Below are 27,850 nucleotides of genomic sequence, written 5' to 3'. Positions count from 1 at the left end.
ACACAATGCATATGTTATTGCAATGTACAGATTACAGTTCAGTTAAATGTCCAAGAAGAAAGGAGGAGTGGGCAATTGAGAACATGCTAAACAGGTATATCAAGATGCAAGAGAGGCCAAAAAATAATTGTTGAGTGCATGTCTGGGCATGGGTGTATATATGTGTGTGCCAGAGTGACAGGGTTAATGGACAATCAGAAAGACATGTAAGCAAGGCGCTAGCTCTGTGACTGAGTCCTGCAGCTGGGAAAGTCACCTTACCCTGTAATAATCCGTGCTGTAGACATCTCTGGACATGCCGAAGTCCCCAATCTTCACTAGCAGATTCGCTCCAACCAGGCAGTTCCTGGTGGCCAGGTCTCGGTGCACAAAGTGCTGGGAGGCCAGGTACACCATACCCGAGGCAATCTGACTGGCGATGTGGAGCATTTGGGAGAGCCCCAGCTCACCCTTGGCCTGGCGTGGCTGTCCATCCACAAGGATCATTGCATCTGGTCCATGGGCCCTGCAAGAGCGTGGGGAGAAAGGAGGGGGCAGAGAGAAATCAGGATATCAAGGAGAAAGACCTTCCTGGGTCCCTGGCCTCTGGAATGCCCCACAGAAATAAATAAAATTTCCCCTTCCGTCCTGCCTATGGTCTATTTTTATCTGCCCCAAATTAGGTTACGTACATGTGGGTATGGGTGAAACTCCACAACCAGATTCTAACTAAGATGAGAGCAGACATACTCAAATGGAAGAGGGAATAAACCTACTCTTTTTAATATTTCACTGCTTCCTAGGGTTTTCACAGTGCTAGATGTCTATTATAGAATAATTAGCAAAACAACAAATAACTCTGCCATAGCCCTTACTATGTGCTCTGATTGTTTTAAATATTGTAATTCACTCAACTTTCCCACCCCAATTTTGAAATAAAGAAATTGAGGCACAAAATGATGAGATCGCTCAGCCAAAGTCCCAGAGGTTCAGAATGGCCATATGTGAAATCAGGAAGTAGGATCTGAAACCAGACATGTGACTATAAAAAGAGAGCTTCTAAAAGGAGCATTGGGGGTGCTTGTTCCAAGATTCCCTGGCCCCGCACCCCAGGATTCTGATTGGCTAAGTGAGCTTGCTCATTTGCATTTCCCACTAGCTCCCAGGGCTGATGCTGGCAGTTCACGCTCAGTGGCACTGGGACACTCTTAACCACTCCACTACACTGCTTAGCACTGGGTAACTTATGGCGCTAGCAGTGCACAGTGGAGAGAGCCTCTGACCTTGAAGCATGGGTCTGGGGTACCCCCAGAACCCATTCCATCCCAAATCAAGGCCCGAATTTGTTATTCTAACACCTTACCTAGTCATATCAGTCACTTTTAGTGTTCACTCTTTTCTCTAGAAAGCCCAGTGAGCCGTAACCATACCCAGGGCCCTTATTTATGAAGTTGTGGACTAAGAAGCCCTGGTGTGCAGCAAGGCCTCTGCCTGCTTTACTGCTTCTCCGATTTCCTCTGAAAAGCACCATTAAGTATGAGCACATCCCTTTTACTGTCTCCGGTGGGCTCTGCCTACCTCACTCCTCAGAAGGAGGAAGGCTGCCTCAGCTCTCAAGGAAGAGGGGTCAGCAGAGAAGCCCTCCCTTCTGTCTACCTGAAAGTGCAATCCAGCCTGCCTCTCAACACCACCAATGTGGAGATGCGAGAGCAGGCAGGGTCAACCTGTGGGTCACAGAGGCTGTGTTTGTGAGAGAAGCCAACAGGATGCCTCCCAGGAAGGGTTGGCACGGCCTGTTGCTAAGAGCTTCTGGCCTCAGAGAATTCTTTAGAAGTTCACCCTTGACTGATAGTGCCTAGGAAGACAGATTAATGGAAGCTACTGGGAATCTGGTCAGTAGTGGAGGGTAAAGTTCAGATTTTGCTGCAAGATTGCCCCAGGAAGACTGTCAAGCTTTGATTTAGATAGACCCCCCGATGCTGTCTTCAGGAAGGGATCCCATAGAGACATAGAGGTCTTCAGAGTGTCAGCAAGTCCTTGTAGAACCGTACTCACATGAGCGCGTTCCCCATGCTGTCTGCTGTGGAGAAGGCAAGGCACTAGCACTGCCCCTCACCTTATATACTTCTTTCTGTTTCTTTTGCACTCCTTTTCCTTTTCATCTTACTTTCTGCTTCTCCCACTCCTTACCTTTACTCCAGGCTCTCACTCTTTATCTCCCTTCTACTATCTTCTTTCTCTTCCCTTTTATCATGTATGACAGTAGTGCAGAGGTACCTAGGAGCTCTCCTTAACCCTGCTGGTGGCTCTTGGGGCTGGAGGTACTGCTGAATGTAAGGATACGGTGTGGTGAAAAGTAGGGCATGCCCCTTGGGCTCCAGGGGAACAAAAGGACAGGGTGAGGCTATTCTGAATATTGAGAAAAGGTGTTGCCTGGAGTAGAAGTTACCATGGTTCACAATTCTCTTAAGATAGTAATAGTAATAACTTTAATAGTAGCTACCATTGGTTGATCACTGAACTACTTGCAAAACTTGTCTAAGCATTATACATACACAGTCATTTAATACTCATAGCAACAACCCCGTGAAGCAGTTATTAATAGTCATGTTTTCTAGGAGAGAAAATTAAGATTTAATAATGTGCTCCAATTTGCAACTAAGATGTGACAAATTCAAGATATGAACCCAAATCTGTCTTATGCTAAAGACAAAGTTCTCCAGGAAAGGAATCCATTTCATTGTGAATCCAGGTTTAGAAGGCTTCGAACATCCCACAAATACTTTCATTTCCTTCAGGGCCATTTTTGCAGAAACCTCACTCATAAGCAGAGCTCCAGAGAGTCCTCCATTCCATTGCCTGGTAGTAACTCATTTCTTTGCCCCTCAAAACCACAACACCCTATTGTATGTCCCACGTCAAGAGGATGCTTAGCAGTTTTTGGTGAGTGGGCTAGAGCCTCCTATAATTTTCATTTGAACTTTGGAAATCTTATCCTCAGCCACAGAGTTCAATGAGATTCAAATTGTGGCGGTGGCAGAGGCCACACCTTAAGTATACAGGGCCTATGTGTTTAACCTGTTTCTTGGGGCCTTGGGTTCCACAGACCTTCACACGGCTGTTCCTTCCATATCTGGGCACTGTTTGGAAGTGGCATCTGCAGACGGCAGAGGAGTCCTAACTCTGCACTAGCGATGAGATGCTGTCTTCTCTGAAGAAGGGAGAACCACCCTTGAAACTTCATCCAGAACTTCTGGCTGGAGTTCCAGTCTCTTACCAGTCACATTAAGAGCCTTCCAAGTCCAGAGGATCTTGTTCCAGGCTCGGAGAAACCCTTCTTACAACAAATCCTTTCTTTTTAGAATAGTACTATCCAATAGAACCTTCTATTGATGGAAATGTTTATACTGTGCTTCCCTGTATGGTAAAAACTAGCCACACATGACTAACAAGTACTTGGCTAGTGTAACCAAGGAACTAGTACGACTGAATTTTTAAATCTTATTGAACTTTAATTAATGTAAATCTAAATTTAAATGGCATAGGTGGCCATTGTACTGAACAGCACAGTTCTAGAATTAGCCTGAAGAAAATCATTCCCCTTTTTGTTTTAACCATCTCTGCCACCTGATGAATTGTAACCTTGGACCTTCTTACTCAACATCAAAAAGTCTCTAGCAGGAAGGATTCCAGGAGGGGTGTAAGATACTAGCCTCACTTTGCAAGTGAGAAACTTAAGGCACAAAGGGAGAAAGCTATTTGCAGCATCAGAGAAGGGTGGCCCTAGAATCCTGGAGTTGTAAGCCACAGGCTGTGGGGCTTCCAGACTCCTCCTGGACCTATTCCAGACCCTGATCTTCTTCTCAGTCCATTTTGGAATGAGGAAGAAGAGTAGAGGATACTTACCATAGCATCCTCAACTTGTTTTCCCTACAAACTGGGGACAAAGGCCTGAATCTGACTGCTAAGGAGATGATGTATAGTAATGAGTGTATTCATCTAATTTCTCATCCTGAGAGGTGAGTGTTTAGAAGGGGTAGTACAATTTCTGGCTCCAGGGAAAACCCCAAGAGTTCGGTGGGACTGGGGTCAGGTGTGGGGGAAGACAATCCTTCCTTACCTGAGGAACTTATTCAGGTCTCCATGCTTCATGTACTCAAAGACCATGATGAGGGGGTCCCCATCACCACACACTCCATAGAACTTGACAATGTGCTCATGCTGCAGGTTGGTGAGCAGCTCGGCCTCCCTCTGGAAATCCTTCCGGGCAGCCAGGGTGGGATCCTTCAGGGCCTAGGAACGATGCAGGACACAGGCGTTTGGCAACTACAGGGCAGGGGGCTGTCTTTTCTACTCCTGGAAAGAAACTGGCCCCACACACCACTGGGCTACCAATAAATATGAATCTAAATGGAATTTAAAGACAATGAAACTCAATCTGAACTATGAGGCCTGACTCCTTCCTCCTCCAGCACTTTGATCCCTGCAGAAATAGAAACCCACTCTCTGACATCCACATCCTATGCACTCTCCAGTGATTTCAAACTCTATTCATCACAGAGCCGTGGACTTCCACTGGTGAGTGTACATGGCAGCTGGAGGGGCTGTGAGGAGGAAAGCCTGGCAAAAGCCCCTGCTCCTAAGGTTTTCTTTGAAGAAACTGTGCCACAGCTAGAATAAACACTGTGAAAACCGCTGCCCCAATGCTTAACTTTGTGAATTAGTCACATGCTCGTAGCCTACTAGAAACTGGGCATGCAACACAATAAAGTCTGCTTGTCTTTTGGAGTCCTTGTTTTTAGATTGTGAAGGTATCTACATTTGCAGTGGGGTGTGAGAACTTTGACCTCTGGAAGGCACCTGTGTTCTCCCAATAGGGGTTTGGAGGAAGCAATAGGGTGGGAAGAGTGGGGCGGCAGCTACAGGAATGGCAATTAGTGGACAGAAATCTCAGATACACTCAGGGCCAGGCAGAGTCCTACAAAGTCCTCGTGCAGGATGGAAAGGAGCATCTGGGGGCCACCAGAATGCCACCATTCAGCCTCTGTCAGGGTGAAAACTCAAGTGTGAGTAATAGGTGCAAACTAGGCCACTTCCTGTAGGGCCAAGGAGGATGAATATACCCAGGTAGATTGTAAGTTGTACATGTGGATTTCCCAGCACCAGAAGGGGACTACAAGACCAAAGACAAAGCCTTTGAGCACATCTGAAGGACTTTGGTTACGGCACTGCCATAGGCACAGCAATGCTGGCTAGATGGACAATGGTCTGTGAAGAGGAGGGGCCCTTTCTGCACGAGGAGCAGCTTATGCAAGTGGGCGCCCCCATTTCTCCCTATGAGGCCAGAAGGCAAATAGGGCCAAACATTCAGTTGCTTCAACTGACACACTTTAGTAACCTCAATAGACACAACACAAGGCAATGAGGAAGTGAGTGTAACATTGGCTCACCATTTTCAGGGGAGTGACCATCTAGACAGACTAGAGATTGCTTTGCATTTTCTCTGCTAGGCATCTGGCTTTTTCAGGCTGACAGGTCCCTCCTATAGATCACGCAAGTGCCAAAACATCTCCCTCACCAGACATCTTTCTCCTGTTCCTGCAGCCCCATTATCTGAAATCTGTAGGGCTTCCCTGGTTCTAGCACTGCAGTAGTGTGAATACGCCAAAAGAGATGTATCTAGGGGGTCCATCAAACCTCTCAGCCCTTAGCACACATTAGAAATGATGGACTGTTAGCATGAAAGGAGCCCTAGACATCATCTACTCCTACCTGCTCATTTCTGGAGTTGGAGAAACTGAGGCTGAGCCTGTCCAGGAATCAGCTCACATTCACACTAATTAAATGACAGACAGTTAGAGTTTGACTGGACCTCAGTACTCTCCTTGTGGACCTCACAGTGCCCCAAAGTTCAGTAGCAATGCCTCTAGGGTCATCAAGTGGAGGTGTGGTCTTCCAGCCAGAGATGAAGCCCCTTTCAACTTCAACAAGCACCACCTTCATTCTTTTTAAAATTTGAAGGCTTCATAAAAATATTGCTTGATTAAATGAATCTATGGCTGACAAAAATGTTCAAAGTTATCTAGCATAACTTTCCCATTTTACAGATGAGATAACTGGGGTTCAGGATGGGGAAGTAACTTGCCAAAGATCACGTAACAAGTAACAGCTTGGGTCTGGCGCCCAGGACACTTTCCTGCCCAGCACCCCTGCCTGAATTAATTTATGGGATAAATTAGTCACTAGGCAGCTCCCCAAGAGAATGGTGGGCAGAGAAATAAAAGGATGTGAAAGTATAGAGGAGAGGGTCAGGAAAGGGGTGTGGCATTGGCTGCCAGCAGAGTGGCTGGGCCCAGTGAAGGTGCCAGGCTTGAAGATAGGGCAAGGACATTTGATCAGCCCATTGCTGATTTTTACCAGACCTGATTCTATGTGTTCTCCACTTCAGCTCTGGCTGATTGCTCTGTGAAGCTACCTAACAACAAACGAATAGGATGTAATGTCCACCTACAACCAGAACAAAGACATTTGAGGAGTCAGAGAGTCATGGTGAGAGACAATCTCTCCTAGGGACCCAGCTCCCAGCAGCAGCCATGAGCTGAATGGGCTAGGTCGTGGGTATTGGATGATGCCGAGTGATTTATTTGTGAAGAAGAAGAAGAAGAGGAAGAAGAAGAGGAGGAGGAAGAAGAAGAAGAAGAAGAAGAAGAAGAAGAAGAAGAAGAAGAAGAAGAAGAAGAAGAAGAAGAAGAAGAAGCAGCAGAAGGAGGAGGAGGAGGAGGAGGAAGAGGAAGAGGGGGAGGGGGAGGGGGAGGAGGAAGAGGAAGAAGAGGAGGAGGAGGAGGAAGAAGAAGAAGAGGAGGAGGAACCCAGCATGGGTGGGATGGGAGAATATAAAGATTTATGTTGAATGCTGGATTTTTGAGAGGGAAAAGTAGATCGAATTTGGGGCCAGTCAAACGGCCTCTCTCCATCTCTTTAAATCATTCTCTCCCACAGTCTGGACGTCAGTGACAGCCCTGGGATATTTCTATTCTCAGCTCTCAAGCAGCACCAGCCAGTGCCCCCCTAGGCTGGCACCCAGCACTGTAAGGCAGAGATGGGTTCCTCATTCGGGAGATGAACACAAAGCAACCGCCATCACTTTCAGTCTTCCACATCCTTTCTCCATGCTTTCAAAGTGGGCTTTCCAGCTCTTGAGTCAAATCTGAAGTTCTTACCTAATTGGCCAAGTGTGGGGTATAGCAACTAGGGTTGGGAGCTGCCAGTGGCCCTGTCCCCAGGTATTGATGCAATTAGAACAGAGGTGACAGGAGGAGAATAATGAGGAGGGAAATAGGGCCAGTGACTCTCTGGCCCCTCTCAGTGGGGTCCACATTTAATATCTCCATGGCTGGGAAACCTCAAAATGGGTCACCAGTCAGTGGCATGGGAAAGAACCGATTTATCATAGCCATCAACAGTCAGTGTAGAGACATGCATCTTGCCAAGAGATCTCTGAAGCTGGGGAAGTTCCTGGCTCAGTCCTTTGTACGGTATCTTTAGTACAAAAAGGAGAGCTAGAATTTGCCCTCCTTCTCTCCCTCTCTTTCTTTCAAAGTTTGCGGACATTTCCCTTTCTTATCTTCCCCTCAACATGCACCAGCTGTCATGTCCACTCTGCCTTGGGGAGAGGGTTTCAGTAAGGTTGTTTATTTGGATGGAAGGAAAATAGGCTAGATGGCAAGAACACAACCTTTCAACAGCTCCCAACTCTTCCTGGGTCATTCAGCATCTTCATGTCGTCCAAACCCTGCTACTCTCCATCTTACTGTCTTTTTTTTTTTTTAGGGGGAGATATTTCAAAGGATGTTCAGTTTCAGATTTCGTTAATATCCTGAAATTCATTTTTATGATATATATATATGATATACACACATTCCTAAATGTTCTAAATCCTAAGTGGTCAAACACACACACACGCACACCAATCAACCCCCTTTCATTATAAAATCATCTTTCTTTTACTGACTCGAAATCCACTGCCACTTCCTTTGGGTGACAGTCTCACACAACTCTACCAGGAAAAGAAGATGGGTAGTTGTTACATACAGGGGTGCCCCTCTCTCATCTGTCTTCCTGGCTTAAAACTGGCCATTGGCTTCCCAGTGTTTATAGGATAAAATCCAAACTCCTTAACACAGTCATGGACTTTATAAGGTCTGGTCTCCCCATCTCTCTTTGCCTCCTCTCCTCGCACACACTCCTCCCGCCTCATGTATTACACTTCAGTCTCATGACCTTTCCGTACCCTCCAAGATTTTCTCTGCCTCAGGGCCTTTGGTGCTCCTTTGGCCAGAAAACTCTCCACTGAGCTGTGTCTACACGACAGCCCAGATTAGTTGGCACTGCCTATGACCTCTGCAGAGCATGAGATCCTGAATACTCCCTGCTAGCTGGATACCCAGGGAAATACTTCTGTCCCACAGAGGGGTTTACCAAGAGTTGTCTGTGATTGTTCCCAAACTCATTCATGACAACTAAACCTGCTAATGTAATTACTTAATGTAATGAAATGCTCTAGAAACCAATGAAATATGAGTGTATATTGGGGAGTTTTTATGGAAGCTAGGATGAATGCTTTTTAAAAAACCTGCTAAAGGTCAGCGGTTAAAAATACTGTTAAGAGTAGAAGGAAAAAGCATAAAAACATAGGGAAAACAGTAAAAATCTGACATTCTGCACTCAGATTGTTTCACAAATGTTTTAAGCTCCTGCTTCAATTTAAAGTAATTGAAAGTGGAAACTGTGACTACTCAAAACAAAAACCAAAACACCCTTCAAGCCAAAAGGAACCCAAAAGCTGAAGTTCAGATATATTGGAAGAAATATAATGCTAAATCCAAATGACTAATATTATCAAAAACCAGGACATAAATTTCCTGAAGATAAATCAATTTTATTAGAATAGCTCAAAAAGATTTTAAATAAGTAAATGCTCAAAAAGAGTGAAGAAATACATTTTCTACAGAAAACAAGAAGGCATGCCACAAGAAGGGGGAGAAATAAAAGTAAGGTAACAAAATTAAGAACCGATTAGATATCTTGGAAATAAAATATATGGTCATTGAAGTGAAAACAAAAACCTTCACAGACAGGAAAAGCTCTAGACCAGATAAAACCACATGAAGAATTCGTGAACTAGAAGACCACTGAGGTTCACCCAGGACAGAGTATGAAATGACAGAGAAAAAAAAAGGAAAAATGGGGGGAAGGATCTCATTCCCTCCTCTGTGAAGGAAGGGGTTGCCTGGATTTGAATGCTGTGTAAATGTTCTGTTTGTCTAATGACGATTTCAGAGTGGCACCACTTATTTAACAGTTCATGCATGATGTTATTTTAACGTCACACTTATACTACACATGTATGCAGATTATGTCCTGTACCATATTGCTCCCTCTCCCCAGCAGGCTGTAAGCACCTTAAAAATAGGCTGTGGTTTCTGCTTCTTTGTTTGTACCATAGCAACTGCTGGGCAAAACATTCTTGCCAATTGATTTGGGAAAACTTTATCTTGGGTTGTACTTGTATGTGTTCTCTAGAAGTACAAAATCACTCTGCATCAACATGAGAACTAACTCAAAAGGAAGGGTCCTGCAAAAAAAAAAAAGAGTGGAATCTAAAGAGGGGAGGAAGTAGGAAACACCACTTCAAGATGTTCTCTGGAGGACATAGGCATCTTTTCCAGGCTGACCACTAGGCAGATCCACTGAGTGACACATGGTGTAAAATCCCAGAGGGTTCATCTCCTCGAGGTCCCCAGATCCAAGGAAAGAAGGACATCGTTTTAAAAGGATGGGAACAGAAACACATTTTCTGCATTCCTCATTCTGGGTACTGCCCCTTAATGCCAGACCACTCAGGGAAACATTTCCCAGGGTTTTCAGCCATCATTTCATTCTCTGATGAAAGTGCAAAAATGTTCAGTTCATTCACCAGTCCCCAGATGGATGCTGGAACACCCCGTGGATTAGTGTCATCCTATATATTAAAAATGCCAGGGCAGTGCAGATCCTAAGTTTAGGGACAACATTAGAAATCTTTCTACATCGCTCCTCCAAGCTCTTTAAAGACACCCTTGCTCATCTGACTATCTCATGTCTACAGAGACACACTGAGCAAGTTTATTTACAGGATGTACAGCAATAATAATCATTAGTCTTTTAGGATGCAGTACTCTTATTTATTTTCTAGAGCAGAGGTCAGCAAACTCTGCTTATTTTGGTAATAAAAAAAGTTATTGGAAAATAGCCACCCTCTTTAGTTAACGTATTGTTATGCTGCTTTCCAATAACACAGGCAGAGTTGCAATGGAGAGTTATAAGGCCCTCAACGTCTAAAATATTTACCTTTAGAGAAAAAGTTTGGTGACTCCTATTCTAGATAGTCAATGCAAGCTTGGCAGGTCATACATCTTGTATCTAAGCACATTCAGTAATATCAACATCAATGACAATGATGATGATAGAAACAAATGCCAACTACTTTTTATTGAGTCTTTACTAAGCCCCAAGCAGTGCATTATGAATTTTAGACACATTGTGTAATTTAATCCCCAATATTCTAAGGAGGGGATATTATTATAGCTATTATACAGATAAGGAAATTGAGGCCCAAAGAAGTTGAGTGTCTTGTGAAAGTTCCCACAGCTTATCAGTGGTAGAACTGGGATTTGCACCCAGGCTGTTTGATGCCCATGCTATGCCTGCACTGTACTGCCTTCATTCTTGAGGTCGTTTGCCCTCTGTGGACAGAAACAATCTGTAGATACACAAGACTAAGAATACAGAGACCCAAAAGTTGCAGAAACAAGAACTGCCTTTGTGATCCCTCAATGGTAAGGATTGGACCATTCTGAGGTCTGGGTGAATGTCTTCATGGGGAGCCATATCTCTGGCATTGGTTGGCCCACATCTCAGGACACTGCAGACTCCACGGTGGCCTCAGAAGCCTGCTCACTGCACGCAATGAAGCCACTCCAGACTCCAGAGAAGGGCTCCAGAGATCTGTGCATGTCTCCATGAGGCTACCTGATTCTTGTTTATGTTAACCATGTTCAAAGATTTGTCCAGTATTGGTTTACAAAGAGAAGCTGTTGACTGCTGGGTGGAAGAGTCTGGAAGGGTAACCAGTAGTAGCAAAGGCCCTTCTCTCCTACCCCAAGCAACTCAGCTCCTGCTGCAAATCTGCCATGTGTCTTGGCAACACAGAAGCCCTGTGGTTAAGGGAGCCCTCCAGCAGCTGCCAGGAAGAAGTTTCTCCCAGGCATGCTGCCGCTTGGGGTCTGAATCTGAATCCCATGGGAAGTACCTAAGAATTTCTGCAACCTCCCTCACTATTCTCCCAGTGCTAACTCCCTGCCTCCCTCAACCCAACATCTTCTTCTATATACCCTCTATATACCCCCTCCCCCAACATCTTCTTCTATTCTCAGTGATGTTTGTGCTCTTGGGAAGTGGTTACCCAGTCCTCCTTAAACAGCCCACTCTACAACAGCTCAACTCCTGAGAAATGGCCATGTGACTTTCCAGGCACAGACAGCACGTCCTATAAAGCTACTACATGGTGGAGGGTGGAGTGTGGAGGGCCAGCCCTGGGACAGAGGTAACCACAGGGCCACCAGAAAAGGACCAGGGTCATTTACAAGAATAAACTTGCTCCCTAGGAATAGCCCCCTTAATTGCTGCAGCCCTTGACCTTGGAAGCCAAAGGAAGTTGTTGTGGTCTCTAGGAAACTTCACTGACCTTGGAGCAAAGTCCTCTGATTGCATGCGAGAAAGCCAATTGAGCACTATCTTCTCAAATGGAGTGAGCCTCTTCCTTCCCTCCCTGGGCCCTCAGCCAGCCCTCCTCCTGGTGCCCACATGCCTCTGGGGTTTACCTTCACAGCCACAAGCATCTTGTCCTTGGTTGGGCTGAGGTTGTAGCACTCAGCCAGGAAGACCTTTCCAAAGGCTCCCTCACCCAGTTCTCGCTTCAATACGATGTCTCTCCTCTTAATGTGCTGCACATCTGTAGGACAGGGACAAAGAGGAGGGCAGCAAATCAGTCCTCATTTGGTGACACAGGGAGACAGAAGAGTACAGAGGTCTAGAGTGGAGAATTTGGTTCTGAGCCCACAGCAGGCAAAGGCAAACTCTAGCACCCCAACTTTAGCAAAAAACCTGACATCCTTCTGTGGTTTGAGAGTATGGGCCAGAATCAAATTTCAGTGCTGTCCCTGAATAACTCCTAACCCCTCTAAACCACAGCATCCTCTGCTGGCAAATGGAGTTAGTAGTTAATGCACAGGATTCTGGCCTTAATTAGCCACAGTTATTGGAGATAGCACAAAGCAGTCTCCACAGTTTTGTGCACATGAATCCCCTGGGAATCTTGTCAAAATGAAGATTCTAATCCAGTGGGTCTGAGAATCTATATTTCTAACAAACTCCCAGGTCATGTCCATCTGCTGTTGGTCGCACTTCGAAAAGCAAGGTTTCCGGGGTACGATCGAGAATCAGGTTGGAATCCTGGCTCCACTCCATTACCAGTTTTTTGAGCTTGGGAAAGTTATTTAGCCTCAGAGCCTCAATTTTCTCAACTGTAAAATGGGATTAACAAGAGCAACTTCCTTGCTGAATTCTTGTGACGATTAAATGAGAAAATCCATACGAAGAGCTTGGCCCAGGGCTGAGGACAAAGTAAAGACATAGAAGACATAGACACATGCACGCACACACACACACACACACACACACACACACACACACACACACACACACACAAAGACACACTGGTTTTTGTGGTAACATAAAGGCTGTAGTGACCCCATCACAGTGCCTGGTTCATGACAGAGACTTCTAAGGGGTAGCTAAGATTATCTGGGGGAAACCTCTACTTGGCCAACCCTTCTCTGAAAGAGAGAAAGACCAATGAGACCACAAAAGGCAAGTTCAGAGTCCATCCAAGAATGAGGGTGTGTGCAGAGAGAAGGGCTGCCCCTGCCTCTGCTAATTTAGCAACCTAATTAAGGTCTGTCTGCCTGCAGAAAGCAGAGCTGTGACCTCAGCCCTCCCACCTATTTGGAAAGAATGCTACAAAGGAGTTGTACAAGCAGTGGGCTAGTGATGAAAGGAGCAAACCGGAGATTACTCACTGACCTTTACATTAATTGTTCACCAGGCAGAAGCCCATTAAATACCTGTATTCACATTACGAAGAGCATTGCAGAGCCAAAAAGTGGATTATCCCCAGTGACTTTGTAGAGAAATGAAAGCTGCAGATCCTGGGCCATGGCAGATCATCCCCGTAAGTGAGGAGACATAACAGGGACAGAGGGGCATGGCTGGAAGCCTTGGGGTACTGTTTTGTTGGTTTGGGGATTCCTTCAAGAATAAACTACAGGAATCTTTTTTTTCCCCCATCAGAGCCCTTTGTATCCCCACAGTGTCCCAGATGATCTGCCTAGTAAGGATTTGCAGGAGGAAGCATTTACAGACTATGATTTTCTCCTCCCACCAGGAGAGACCTGCACATTAACAGCTGCTGGTGACCACTCCTCCCAAGCCACAGGCTGCAATGCGGCTGCTACGCACTGCAGGACTATGCCCCAGTCTTTACAGGGAGGGGATTAAAATTGGTTCCCTTCTTCACACTTTTTGTCTCTGTTTCTCAGCCTCTGAGGAATGGTATTTGTTGACTTTGGAGGGCAAGGCTAAAGAGTCTCCTGCTGCAAGAAAATAGGAAGTCAGGCCCTCTCTCGGGAGGCCACCTGCTCCTGCTACCTAATCATTCCCATGTGACTAGTGATGACACACGGGTTCTGCAAGTTGAATGTCCTGACATGGCCTGGAAGTGAACACAGGGCTCACGATGGCAGCTGTACAATGTCAAGCCCACATCTCTGAACACGCCGGGATTGGGAAGGCCTGGGAAGCCACAGGTGCTTGCTTCAAGACCGGGATCCTCCAAGAACTTGTGCACCTCACAGAACAACAATAACAAAATCTTGGGTCTCAGATTTCTCACCTGTAAAATGGGTATGGGGAGAACCGCACGAGTTTAACCTACCTATTACCTGAGCCTGGAAGTTTGTAAACCTTTAAGTCCTCCGAAATGTAGGCTGTGTTTTGGCATTTTCATTATTCTATTATTTTACGAAAAGGAGAAATGAGGGCCAAGTCAGGCATCCCCACCTGGTGACTGAGCTGGGCATGGGATTCAGAGCAGCAGGACATGGCAGGCTTGCCAAGTTACTGGGGGAAGAGCCCCGTTTGGCCCCAGACTCCACCCTGATCCCACCTTCCCTCTGCATTGTAATAGGAGAACTTAAGAATGCACCAAAATCACCTAGATGACTTGTTACAACAGATTGCTGGGCTCCTCCACCAGGGATTCCAATCTAGTAGGTCCAGGTTGAGGCCTGAGAATATGCATTGCTAAGTTCCCAGGTGCTTCTGGTGCAGGAACTACACTTTGAGAACCACTAGAACACAGCTTCTTTGGAGGGGTGGGAAATTAGCCAGCTGAAGAAGTTTACCTTTACAACTTGGCCTAAGCAAGTACCGTGCTCACAGTTTAGCCATGCCTCACTTCCAGAAGCCCAGGAGGAGGTGAGACGTCCTGGGCTTAGCTCCAAGGTCCTCCTTCCCTCCCTAGCTGTGTGGCCCAGATTGAGTCAAGTCACTTCTCAGAGGCCCAACTATGCATCCATGCAATGCAGATCATGCCTATCTTGCCTTCTTATGTTCTAGAAACATCTCTACAAAGGTAAAACAATATTATAGGTTTTCCTGGGTCCCTAAGTCCAACTCTGGGCTGAGAGACCTCACTGCTTCCCTCAGAACACTCACTCCCAGCTACAATGAATGCAAAACAGGAATGGAGGAGCTTTAAAGAGAACCAGACTCTGTTTCTCAGCTGCTGTGCCTCAGTCACGTCTTGGAACCCGTCCTTCTCCTCTCCCTCCCTCAGCAGCAAGAATCACAACCCCTGAGAGATTCAGACAAGCCAAGTGGGAGCGGCATCCAGGGAGTGGTTTCCCAGCCCTCCCTCAACATCCCAGGAGAGCCTGGCAGCAGCTGCAAACCCCTGGCTGCAGGAGTGGGGAAGCTGTGACAGCTGTGAGCCTTGAAGGTAGCAGAGGGCAAGTGACCATATTACTGGAAGCTCATCTGCTCTCCAGGAGCATGTGAAAAAGGCCAAGCAGAAGCCTCCCATGGGCCAAAGTGTCTTCCCCAAATGTGCAAATGGACCTTTTTTCAGGGATGTGGAAATACTCAGGTGCTCAGAAGAAAATAGCCTTGACTCATTCTTGTTGTCTTCAGGGTGAAAGAATTTTGACACCAATACCTATGCTTAGCCCTGGGCAGGGTGGTGAGTGCTGGGAAGGAGCAGAAAGAGGAATGGGAAATAAGCACAGATTTTATTCGACCATAAATTCTCCCCCAGGAGAGGACTGGTTCCTCGTCATCAGGATAAGAAGCTCCACAAGGTAACCAGGGAACTTTGGCAGAGACTGGCTGGATTAGGGCCAAACACATAAGGCAAATCACTTCCATGTGGACAACCCCATGCATCAACAAGACTGGAGACTCCAGAATACCATATGAGCAGCTTCTTTCACTGAACTTACCCAGGAAAAAGTAGGGCAAAGGGAATTAACTTGCACCCTATGTATCAACACCTACTGGGTATTCAACACTTGATTCTCATCATAACCCTGAGAGACTGAGAGATAAGTGTTATTACGCCCCTTTCACAGATAAGAAAACAGAGGCGGGGGTAACTTGCCAAATTCACAGAGGTAAAATGCGGACAAGGAAGGACTCTCTTGTTTATGACTCCCAAATCCGTGTTCTTCCCTTTACCTTAGGCTGCCTTCACTCTGTCCTCCCAGCTTTATGGCCACTAAAATGATCCCGTCCACAGATGCTTAATCCTCCATCTTCCACTACTCAGGTTTCCCTCACCCTGCTCATCCTGGAATTCTATGACAGCATCTTCCCAAGGGCAAGGGCAGGAGCCCCCACTGGAAGCCTTACAGAACAAACAAAGCCCTGGGGAGAAGGGTATATCTGGGGACAGAGTGAGAGAGGAACAGCCTCTGCTCAGGCCCTGGGGAATGACTGGAGTGAGCCGTTTCACTTCTGACGTCCATGCGTCTATTTGGGTCCCTGCTTCTGCATGCTTTTAGCTCACACAGTGCTGTTCAGAGCTGCCTCTGGTGAAGCTATCTGACCCACACGCCAAAAAGTGATGGATTTTCCTAAGAGGAGAGGGCATCAATCTCCTTTTACTGCCTGGCTGACTGGCCCAGCAGAGTCTGGGTCACAAGGCTCAGACATGAAGACACTGGAAGGGGAGGTAGGGAGGGGGATGAATAGCCCAGGCCGTGGGAAGACTTCCCAATCTCCAACAAAAAAGGGGCTGCTGGAGAAATCAGGGGGCTGCTATATAACAGGAAGGGTTCTTTGGGAAATTAAAAGAGTTCCTGGGACCTTCTGACCTGGCTTTTCCCTCAATCCTTTTTGTGAGACGGCCACCAACTGGGTTCCACCAGAGGAAGCCACCTGTAGATCTTGTTCCCACAGGACAACCGGTTCATCTGACACAAGAACAGAATCAAGATTTCTGTGTTTTAGTGGCTGCTCCAAGAATTCTTTCTCTTTAGTGGGGACCAAGATAACTATTCCATATGTGTGGGATTCACTTCTGGGAGGTCTTCCAGGTCTGCAGCAAGCATGACCTAGAGCAGAATCTCTAATCCATTGAGGTCACTGGTCACCTCTGGACAGAAAACCTGAGCCCTGAGAGGTCAGTGGGCAGGCAGGGGTTATCCCTCGTCCTACTTCTGTTCCCCTTGGCTGCCCTGTGGGGTGGGAAGGGAGGCATGCACATAGCTGCTGGATCCACTAACATCGCTGGACACAGAGGTGACCACTGTCAGCTTCACCTCCCTGTTCTGGGAGAATGAAGGCAGGGAGGTGGCAGGCATAAACTGCTCAGCCCTGCTGACCAGGGAGGAAGAGGGAACAAAAACACCTGTCCCAAATGGCACTGCTGAAAGACTGAAGACTGGAAAACAAACAAACAAACGAAACAGATCTCTATTGAAATCCTGACGCTCTTACTTACTAATTGAATCCTATCCTCTCCATACCTCTAGTTCCTTATCTGTAGAATGGGAACATGGATATTGACTTGGCAGAATTGTTGAGAGGATGACTTAAAATTTTTAGATAATAAAGATGATATAAAATATCCAAAATATATTAGACATTTAACAGATGTGTTTCTTTCCTTTCTGATTTTCATTTCAACTAGGAGCTCAACACCTATCTTGCAAATAAAATCATGGCTTGGAAAGAAATGTGGAGAAGGATGATGATTTTCCCCTAAAATAAAATGGCATGAGCTTGCCCAGGAGTAAGCTGGCCCTGGCTCTGGTCACCAGCTCTGTCTAAGGCTACCACCACTATGCCTGACCTCCTCCTCCTTCAGAGGCCAAAACAGTTTGTGGGAGGAGGTTGGTCAGACAGTGGAATAAAGACATCAAAAGGCAGAAACAGCCACCTACTCAAGATTGGTATTGATCAGTAGAGAGGAATCCGATTTCCCAGGGTCGGTGGTTATAAATAACAGTGATCCTGCTGTACGCCAAGCAGCAAATTCGGTCCCCAAAGGTGAGCGTGTGCACTCAGTCACACTCAGATTGCCTTAACAAAAATTTGTTTGCCACCTCGGTGCTTTGGCTAATTATTGTCTTGGGAACCATGTGTGTAGACAGGACTGAGACAGTCCTTCTCTGAAGGTGGTGACTTAAGAGGCTCAGAAGCAACTCCCTGCCACCACCAGCAGCCCTGAGGGCTGGCCCCTGGTGGGAGCTCCTAACCATCCTACCCTCCCCTCTTCCCTGGCTCATGTTGATACTCAGTTCCTAACTGGTTCCTGTCCTCATCACTGAGACCTCCCAGGTCTTTCCCTTGTGGATTCCATCTCGCTCTGCACTGGTCTCTTTTAGCTTATTGTTATCACTTTGTGCCCTTATTAACAATAAAAATAACTGCCATCAATTGAGCACTTATCCTGAGCCAGATACCAGACTGAGCACATGACATCTTTACAGCTCTGTCTTTTGTGTTTTTTTGTTTTTTGTTTTTTGTTTTTCCTTGAGACGGAGTCTTGCTCTGTCACCCAGGCTGGAGTGCAATGGCACAATCCGGGCTCACTGCAACTTCCACCTCCCAGGTTCAATTCTGCCTCAGCCTCCCGAGTAGCTGGGATTTCAGGCATGTGCCACCACACCTGGTAAATTTTTGTATTTCTAGTAGAGACAGCATTTCACCATGTTGGCCAAGCTGGTCTCAAACTCTTGACCTCAGGTGATTCACTCACCTCAGCCTCCCAAAGTGCTAGGAGTACAGGCGTGAGCCACCGTGCCCAGCCCTACAACTCTCTTAAACATAATATGTTGCTGTCCCCAAGCTACAGATGAGGGGGCTGAAGCTCAAGGTGGTTAAGTAACTTTCTCAAGATCCTCTAGCTGTTAGAGGTGTCCTGTGGGACTCTAAAGGCTGCGCTGAGCAGACTGTGCCACCTTGACCTCCTTTAATCATGACAGCCCCCTTCAACCCTTGCAACCCCTACTTTAGAGAGAGGCTTTGCTTTCTGCACTGGCATCAGTACTTGGTAGAAACCAATAACATCTGTAAAGAGAGAGTGTGTCACCTTATCCTGGAACCTAATCTTGCTACCCCGATTGCCACCACCTAAGCTCAACGTGAGCCACAAGGATGACATTTGAAGATAAAGCCAGCACCAGAATGCAGAAATCCAAGATCTCACTGCCCCACCCAGAAACAGAGTTTCCAGGATCTTAGGCTCACCCATTGCAAGGTGAGTCCTGAGGGTGACTACATGCAGGAGGGAGGAGGGAGGTTCTTGGCAGGAGAAGGGGGAAGAGGAAACAGGGTGAGGAAGGGAGGATCTGTGAGAAGCGTGTGTTTTCTCTGCACTAACCAGACCCTAGGGTCTCTGCCTGCCAAAAAGGCTCAGAAGAAAACATTAATTCAATACCACACATTTAATTACACATGAAATGGAATGTCTTTAAATGGAAAAGAATAACATTCCTGGAGCTCCAACTGTGGGTGTTTGAAGTGGCAGGAGGGAGAAAAAGGGCCAGCTTTGAACCTTTGAGGGGGAAGGAGACCACCAAGAGGGCAGCGCCCTGCCTGAGTTCAAAATACAAATTTCTGCCAGCCCTCACAGAACTGCCCTCACACTTTCTCCTGGCCTCCTGGCTGGGTCTCACCTCATGCCTTCTATGAATGGCAAGCAAGAGGAGCTAATTGCATACGGTATTGCATAAGAGCATAGCCAGGCAAGCATGTGCCCTGGCCAGCTACAGGCCCTTTGTAGGGGTCTCCAGTCAACCCAGTCAGTTCTCCACCTGGACAGAAGAGTAGAGCATGGCTAAACTATTTAAACCACCACTCCTGCAGAGCCATCCCTGGATGATTTATAGACTATGAGAAAAAAGAGCATCTCTTGGTTTCCTGTAAAGGACCTTTCTAAGAGAAGACATTTTGAAGGCTGGAGATCTAAGAGAAAAACTGCAGAATTATTTTAGAGGTCTAGAATTTAAAAATTATTAATCAAGGCCAGGTGCAGTGGCTCACACCTGTAATCCTAGCACTTTGGGAGGCTGAGGCGGGTTGATTACTTGAGGTCAGGAGTTCAAGAGCGGCCTGGCCAACATGGTGAAACCCCATCTTTGCTAAAAATACAAAAATTATCCACATGTAGTGCTGTGTGTTTGTAATCCCAGCTACTTGGGAAGCTGAAGCAGGAGAATCGCTTGAACCTGGGAGGTGGCGATTGCAGTGAGCTGAGATTGCACCACTGCACTCCAGCCTGGGTGACAGAGCAAGACTCTGTCTTAAAAATAAATAAATAAAATAAAATAAAATAAAATAAAATAAAAGATTAATCAAATGCGGTAACAATGACTTGGGAATGGATTCCAGGTTGAATGACCACCAGCACTGTTTGTTGCTATTGCTGCCCTGGGGCCAGGTTGACTCAGGACTGTTTACCTAAGGATAAGAACCTGGATCTTTGTGCTGGCCACCCCATGACTCATCCTTAAGCCTTCTCTGGATTAGGGCTTTCCTCATACATTCTTTTCAGAGTTTGACATCTTTGCAAAGAGGCTTTGAAGGGTGCTGGCAGTTGCACAAGTCAAAAGGCCAAAAGTCAAAAGGCATGTGTTGCTCAAGTTCATAGCCTGGGCCCAGCACAGGGCCTGAGACCAAGTAGGTACTCACCAACTATTTGATGAATGGGTGAATAAATTAAAACTCTCCCTGAAGCACTGCTAGAGACTTTAGCAGGGAAAATACTGTAAATAGGGAGGAAGAAGGGAATCTGGGGGAGTGGCATAAAGAAAGGAAAGATGAGTAAGAATGGGAAAAGATCCAGGAAGTTCCTAAGAACAGACTTATTTATGTCCTGGCTCTGAGGAACCAAGATTGTATTGAACCAGGAGAGTACTGAGACCCACATCCTAACCCTCAGTCTCCGGCTCCCCAGACTTCTAAACAAAGTGCCTCCATGTTCAGCTCTGAAGAAGCTCAGCGACCAGCAGGTCCCACTCTGAGGCACGTGTGCACCCTTAGGCTAGAGGTAGTGGTCTAGGACACCGAGACACTGTGTTCCCATCAAGATGAACACATAAATAAGACACCCTGCTGTTTCTGGAAGCAGTGAAGAGAGAGGATCAGCAGAGGACTGTCTGTTCTGGGGCAATTTCCAGCTCACGTTTCTTGACACAAGAAGTTCAGAAGCTGAGGCTGAAGTTCAGAAGTGTCCCTGCTCCCCAGTGCTACCCCACTGTGCTCCCGCCATGAGCTCAGACACCGACCAATACCCAGGCTCCCAACATCAGCCTCCGTAACCACAGTATGACTGCCCTTTCATGCCCACTTTCTGGTCTCCATATTCTGTTGGCCTTTCCCGTAGCAAGAGTACCTCTGGCTCTCATTAAGCAGTGACTGCTTGAGCCAAGAATAAAGAGCAAAAGAACTCCCCAAGGAGAGCCACCTGGAATTGAGAAGTTAGGTGCTGAAAGATGAATCTCAGGCTCCAACTGAGAATCTGTTCCTCCGACAACTTGCTGGGCTCCCTCTTTCCTCTGCCTCTTCTGGCCTGACAGTGACAAACTCTCTTCAAAGTGACCATATGAGGGTCACATCCCACCTTTCAATCTCCCCAGATGCCTTTCTTTTCCAGCTACTACCCGGGAATGCTGCCTCAGCCTCTCATCCCTGGCATCTGACTCTGTCCCGCAAGCCCTCTCTGTGATGTCACGTTCTCACCAGAACACACACAGAGCACAATGTGCTAAAGGCTGTCCCTTCCAGCACCAGAGCTCTGGGCCAAGACATAGGCTGCAGGGCACTGGAGCCATGAGATGCAGCTCCATGCAGAAAGTCTTGAGGTCAGGAAGAGAAACACCTGTGAGGACCACAGGGTGAACCATAGAAAGGGAGACCAGAGGATCCCAGTCACCCATTCGCAGGACACACCATTGGCCTTGACAACTACCCACAACTGTGGGTCCAAGAGAAAACTGAATTGCTTCAGGCAGGAGAGGGAGAAAGGGCATTATTTGATCTGTATAAGACAGGCAGCAGCACCCCCAAAATACAACAGACACAAAGAAAAGAAGAAAGGACAGGAAGGGGACCTTGGGAGCAAACAACAGGATCAGAGTAAGGGGACCGAGAAAGAACATGGCTTTGGAATGAGACAGAACTCGGTATAAATTCACACTCAAGGACACATCCTCAGAGGCGGCATTTGGCAATTTACTAAACCAGTCTCAAATGTTGTTTTAAGGAGTGAAATTTAAAAAATATCCACCTCATTGACTTGCCATGAGGATTCAGTGAAATTATGTGTACAGTCATACATTTGGAGCATGTTGAAGGAGCTAATGCCCATAAAAGTTTAGGAAGGAATATGCCAATTTCTTCCTCTCACCTGCTCTCTGCTCAAACCTGCAAGGATCCTCACTGATTATTGTTACTGTTATTAAAGTGCTTACTGCATGGTGTTTTGATATCTTTAAACGAAGTAAGAGATTGAGTGTTTAAAACATTTGGGAGGCACATAGTAGGTGCTCAGTAGGCCTTAACATAAAGTATCTATGTCTTTAGGGCAGTTTTTAGTCTGATATTTGAGAATTCTGATAACCTGGCGCAAATCCCCAGGCTTCATCCTCACAAATGCGTTAAATAGATCTAACAGATGGACAGGCTGGCCATCCACTGTCCTCTGAGCAACCACGTGAGCTCGTGCCTATGCATCTGTGTCCTAGCTTTCCTCCATCTGGGGTACCCGTCCCCACTTCCACTAGTAGAAATCAACCCAATCCCCAACACCGGAAATAATCCTGCGTTATCTGTAAGATAGTTTCCTGATCTTCTCTTTCTCTCCTCAGAATGTCTATTCTTTACACAAACATAGGTGTCCTGGGACCACCTCTGCTTATTTTGTTGCCCCCTACATAAACTCACCTCCTGGACAGCTCAGAGAAAACCAGCTCAAAACAACCTTGCGGCCTAACTAGAGAGAGTAAGTGGTGTTGGCAAAGATCAGCATTCGATTTTTATGTGATAAAATTTAGTTATACTGAGGCGTAAAATTCCAGTTCATTTGTGGACACAGGCCGAGCCCTTAGACTTCCTACATTCACCAGGTTCCCAAATAAAAGCTTGCTGGCCTGAAGAAGTCTGTTTACCCTCATTCTTTCCCCCAGCGATGAACTTAATGATGGAAAGGATTTTAGTTAATGCACAAAGGACCCTAGGAAATGAACAGGTCACCCAGTGAGGCCTTCCACAGAGACTCGGGAGGCCTTTCTGTGGAAAAGCCTAACTTTACTCTTGCTTAAAGCAGAAGGCTCAAACACCAGAGCAAAGGTGATGCCCTGCTTCTGAAGGGAATGGAAGGCAGGCCCAGAGTCCATGGAAACATAGAAACTAATATTCCCATGTGGGACCCTTAACCCTAAGGGTCTTTCTTCAAGAAAGACTTGGCCAGGTGTGGTGGCTCACGCCTGTAATCTCAGCACTTTGGAAGGTTGAGGCAGGTAGATCACCTGAGGTCAGGAGTTTGAGACCAGCCTGGCCAAAATAGTGAAAGCATGTTTCTACTAAAAATTCAAAAATTAGCCGGGCGTGGTGGCACACACCTGTAATTTTAGCTCCTCGGAAGGCTGAGGTGGGAGAATCACTTGAACTTGGGAGGCAGAGGTTGCAGTGAGCCGAGATGGCACCACTGCACTCCAGGCTGGGCAACAGAGCAAGATTCTATTAAAAAAAGAAAAAGAAAAAGAAAAAGAAAAAGAAAGAAAGAAAAGGAAGGAAGGAAGGAAGGAAGGAAGGAAGGAAGGAAGGAAGGAAGGAAGGAAGGAAGGAAGGAAGGAAGGGAGGGAGGGAGGGAGGGAGGGAGGGAGGGAGGAAGAAAGAAAGGACAGACTCCTCTTTCCTCTTCTTCCTAAAGTGCTTAAAATCCAGTCTAGTCGTGAGCTCCTAGGACATACACGTGCCCCCCATGAAAGCGCTCTTGCCCTTGCACAACAGGGAAGCTCCCCTGGGCAGCTCTGGTTGCCCTAGTGGGGCTCCTGTCTTCCCTCAGCTGTGCGGAGGGGCAGTGGTGATCAGCCTCCCTGCGAACCCCCGCCTCCCCTCCTTGCCCCGGGGACGGACAGCTCCCTTTCCCTGCCTAATGCAGCCCAGCTCCCACAGGCTTCCTCTGGAGCCCGGGTGACACAAAGTTATCTTGGCTGCCAGCTCACCCTGTGCGCACTCCATTATTCTCGGCACCATCTCTTTCCATGTGACCTCTGCATTTGGACACCTTTTCCATCAGACTCTTTTGGAAGTCCCTGAAGCCCACCCTCCGCAGACTGAGGAGACTGTCCAGGAGTCCCGGGAGTCCACGCTGGGCCCCTTTCAAGGTGTATGTTCCCATTTCCCACTCCCACTCCTGGAGCCAGGGCTTCTGCCAAGCACCCTTGCCTTTCCTGCCCCACCCCCGTCACCCTCTCTAAGCCTCTCGCTCTGGCCCTCACCCTGTATCTAATGGGGAACAAGGTCTGAGGCCAGGGCCTGCGAGTCCCAGCCACGCCGGCCCTCCGCGTGGGCAGCCTGAGCTCAGCGCAGCCAGCAGATTCGTTCCGCACGGCCTCCACGATCCCGGATCCGTGCTTCCCCCTGTCGAAGTCCACTCACTCTGCCAGGTGTTTTCCCACCACATCCTCTGAGCTGACTTCCAAGAGTTTCCCCCACACCAGATGTTAAACGCAGTGGCCGGTGGTTTTCTGGCCTGTCTCCTGAACCTCCCCCACCCTATAATTCTATAGAAAACGACAAAAGAATACCAAAGAAAAAGAGCTGGTGGAATTAGGAGTGCCCCTATCTGACCCCTGGAATCCCTCCCCTGGCTTGGGGGTCTTGGATCAGATCCATTTGTGTTCACCAAGCTCTGAGTTTGCTGCCTCTCGGACACTAGCTAAAGTCATCGCAAACACTTACGTGGATGGTGCTTTGGACCAGAAGACAATTCTTTATCGTTTTCCTGGTACTAACAGAAACTGAGTCACACAGAGAAGTGTGAGGTTTCAGTGATGTCAATGCTATTTGTTCTTACTAGTCTCTAGGAAGATCCCAGACATTGGAGGTCAAGTGGTTTCTGGGACTGACGGTCAGTGGAAAATAGAAAAGGGAGAAATCTTCACTGAGTATCACTAGACCTGTGCAGCTAATGAATGGCCACCTCTTTTTGATAGGCCTGGACCTCCTTGGATGGCCCCAGAAGAACCAAGGTGAGGTCTCTGGGGCATCCGCCTCAGGACCCCACATCAAACACACTTAGGAGCCCCAAAAGGAGTCATCCTTCCATGCTCTGCAGAAGGACCCCAACTCCCCTTTCTTATCAGCCTTGGGGATGTTTCCGCTCTCCTTTTTCAGAAGAGATTGCTGCTTGATATGGTGACATCTACACATTGTCTGCATGCTGTGGCCTCCCTGGGAATAGACCACTCCACTTTCGCTGCTTTCCCTGGGAACAAGCTCTTTCTAGCCCCCTTGCCCACCTGCCCCTCCTCTGTGGGGGTTATTGACCTCATTGCCAGCCTGTTCTTTGCTGCCTTCTGCAGCTGCTGTGCTCCTGCCAGACCTTTTCTGTGTGTGTGTGTGTGTGTGTGTGTGTGTGTGTGTGTGTGTGTGCGCGCATGCATGCTTTTTTTCTCTGAAATAGATCTTTATTGTAGGCTCTCCGGGCAGATGTGAATGGCTCCTTGAGCCTCTACTGTGCAGGGTTCAGGCAGGGCCCATGGCCTGGGTTGCCATCCCTCTCCTGCCAGCTCTCCAAGAGGCCAGCCCTTGGCCTCTCTTTGTACAGTCCTACAAATTCCTACTAGGGGATATATGTGAGATGAGATATTTCCCACACCAGCTCTTTACCCTAGAAACTAGCCCTTTCCCTCTATGTCTCTTCTCTGAGCACTTACTCATTTTCCCATTTTCAGTACAAAAAGTATGGAGGCTGAATGACAAGACAGCTATACCTCATGCCTCCTGCAAATGTGTTTTGTGTCAATTACACATGAATGTTATCCTGTATAACTTCCCCTTATCTGTGAGATTTTGGAGCAAATATATGTGAATCTCCACTTACTCCAGATCGTGACTTAGGCAGAATGAGTTAGGAAATCCAAGTTATAAAATCAGGAAGGAATTAAATATTTGGATGGAAGACCAGTAATAGGAAAAAAAATATTATCTGCAACAGAGCAAAACCACTTGATAAATGTTTCATTGAAGAGACCTCCCCCAGAAAAGTTTCTAGCCAGCCAGCGTCTGGGAAATGAAATTTGCTGTTCAGTGCCCATGGTTACTAATTTAACGTGTGTGAAAAGCCATGTCATCTTTTCACCTGATGTGCTGTCTACACTATTTTCATTTAGTGAATGCTAAAAATAGACAGATCAATAAATAAAATCATCTATAAGTGCATCCATAAGTTCCCTGACAGCCACAGTGTCTGTCTTTTTTAGTAAGTCCTTTCATTTCTCATGCACAAGTTGCACAATTCTTTGGCCATAGATTTCCCAGGAGTGTGGTAAAGAGGAGTGTGAACTATGAGAAGGGCACTCCCAGCTCTGCTACTAACTAGCTGTGTGACACTGGACATCTTACTCAACCTCTCTGACATGACATTGCATTTGGGAAGTGTGATCTACTGCTGACATTTGTAAGCAAATGAGTTAATATTCATCTGTAAACCCCTTAGCATAGTACCAGGCATGGAGTGCATGCTAAAACTAAGATTCATTTCTGCTCTGTTACCCAAGACTGCTCAGTTTGAGTGCCTTGTGCCAGTGGACACAGAGACAAGCAGAAATTCAAAGGTCCTCCCTCCTGTAATAACACACCTACTCCACCTGTCCACCTGAAGCAGGAATTTGTCTGCAGAGGTTCTGCCTGCCACTTTGAGCTATAGAGAACTCTGACTGCCCCAGGCCATAGGTGTTTAACTGGGGCCTTTGCTCAGCTTACAGAGGCTGTTTGTTATCTGCTGCACGCTACAGAGGGTCAGGAGATCTGGGGACATGGCATGGCTCAGGGAACCTGGAGGGCAGCAGGCAACAAAAGATAAACTCATAGCAGGTGGAAGGCACACAGAGTGACCTTGCTGAGTGCCTTTCACATTGGCATAGAGAGCCCTATGAGTGGCTAAATGGGACTGCAGCAAGTGAGTAGCTCTGTGCCTGGGTCTTAACTGAGAATAGGATGGAGAGAGTTGGAAATGTTCACCTACACCAATGCCTGTGAGTAACCCTTGCTCCAAACTTGCCAACAGGCACAACCATTGGCCCCATTCCAGCCCCCTGCTTAGTGGTACTTGGCTGAAAAGTGCTTTGTCAACAAAGCAGATCGTTGTTGACAGTGATGGAAACTAAGGCACCAACCAGGTCTCTCCCACTTATTTGCTGAGGGATCACATGTTGGTTCAATCCTTTTCATATTCAACAAATGTGTGTGAAAGTTTGTAATGTGTGTCAGGAACTGGGCTAGGGTCTCCAGCAGGGAATAAGAGACTCTTCTGTTCCTCCTGGAGCTCGTTGGTCTAAAGAAGAGGATAGATGAGTCACCCAGGAAATTGGAATACATGGTAATAAGCCCCCTGGTGGGACAAGGAAAGAATCCTTGGGGTACTGGGAAGGTGTGTATATCTAGATCTGGAGGGGTCAGGATAGACTACCTACTCTCCGTGGGTCTCCATTTCTTTGTGTATAAATGTGAGAATATATGGAAGAATGACTTGCATGCAACAGTCAGATGGAAACTGTTTTTTCATCTTCCAACAACAGCAATAAAAATGTAAAAATGCCCAAAGAACATACTGCAAGTTACTCCAGGTACCTATAAACTGTGCTGTTCTGGTTTTTATTGTTGTTGTTGTTGTTTGAGACGGAGTCTCACTCTGTCACCCAGGCTGGAGTCCAATGGTGCAATCCTGGCTCACTGCAACATTTGCACCCCAGGTTCAAGGGATTCTCCTGCCTCAGCCTCCCTCGTAGCTGAGATTACAGGCACGCACCACCATGCCCAGCTAATTTTTGTATTTTTAGTAGAGATGGGGTTTCACCACGTTGGCCAGGCTGGTCTCAAACTCCTGACCTCAGGTGATCCACCTGCCTCAGCTTCCCAAAGTGCTGGGATTACAGGCGTGAGCCACTCTGCCAGGTCTTTTTCCCTTTTTTGAGATGGAGTC

The 27,850-nt window shown here is 46.9% G+C and overlaps 1 protein-coding gene across 6 annotated transcripts in view; it reads right to left on the bottom strand.

Annotated features, from left to right (window-relative positions):
- Nucleotides 1-27,850, bottom strand: part of NTRK3 (neurotrophic receptor tyrosine kinase 3) — a 385,036-nt gene that overhangs the window by 53,768 nt on the left and 303,418 nt on the right. For all 6 annotated transcript variants that reach the window (XM_017960901.2, XM_017960896.2, XM_017960898.2 and 3 more), the window contains 3 exons: nucleotides 11,901-12,031; nucleotides 4,100-4,272; nucleotides 262-505 (listed from right to left, as the gene is read on the bottom strand). In XM_017960901.2, the coding sequence (XP_017816390.2) occupies nucleotides 262-505; nucleotides 4,100-4,272; nucleotides 11,901-12,031 (548 nt within the window). The remainder of the gene's footprint in view (nucleotides 1-261; nucleotides 506-4,099; nucleotides 4,273-11,900; nucleotides 12,032-27,850) is intronic.

This window comes from Papio anubis, chromosome 7 (assembly GCF_008728515.1).
Source record: "Papio anubis isolate 15944 chromosome 7, Panubis1.0, whole genome shotgun sequence".
Taxonomy (NCBI): Eukaryota; Metazoa; Chordata; class Mammalia; order Primates; family Cercopithecidae; genus Papio; species Papio anubis.
Note: the sequence above shows the minus strand (reverse complement) of the source record. Positions and strands in the feature narration are given on the sequence as shown.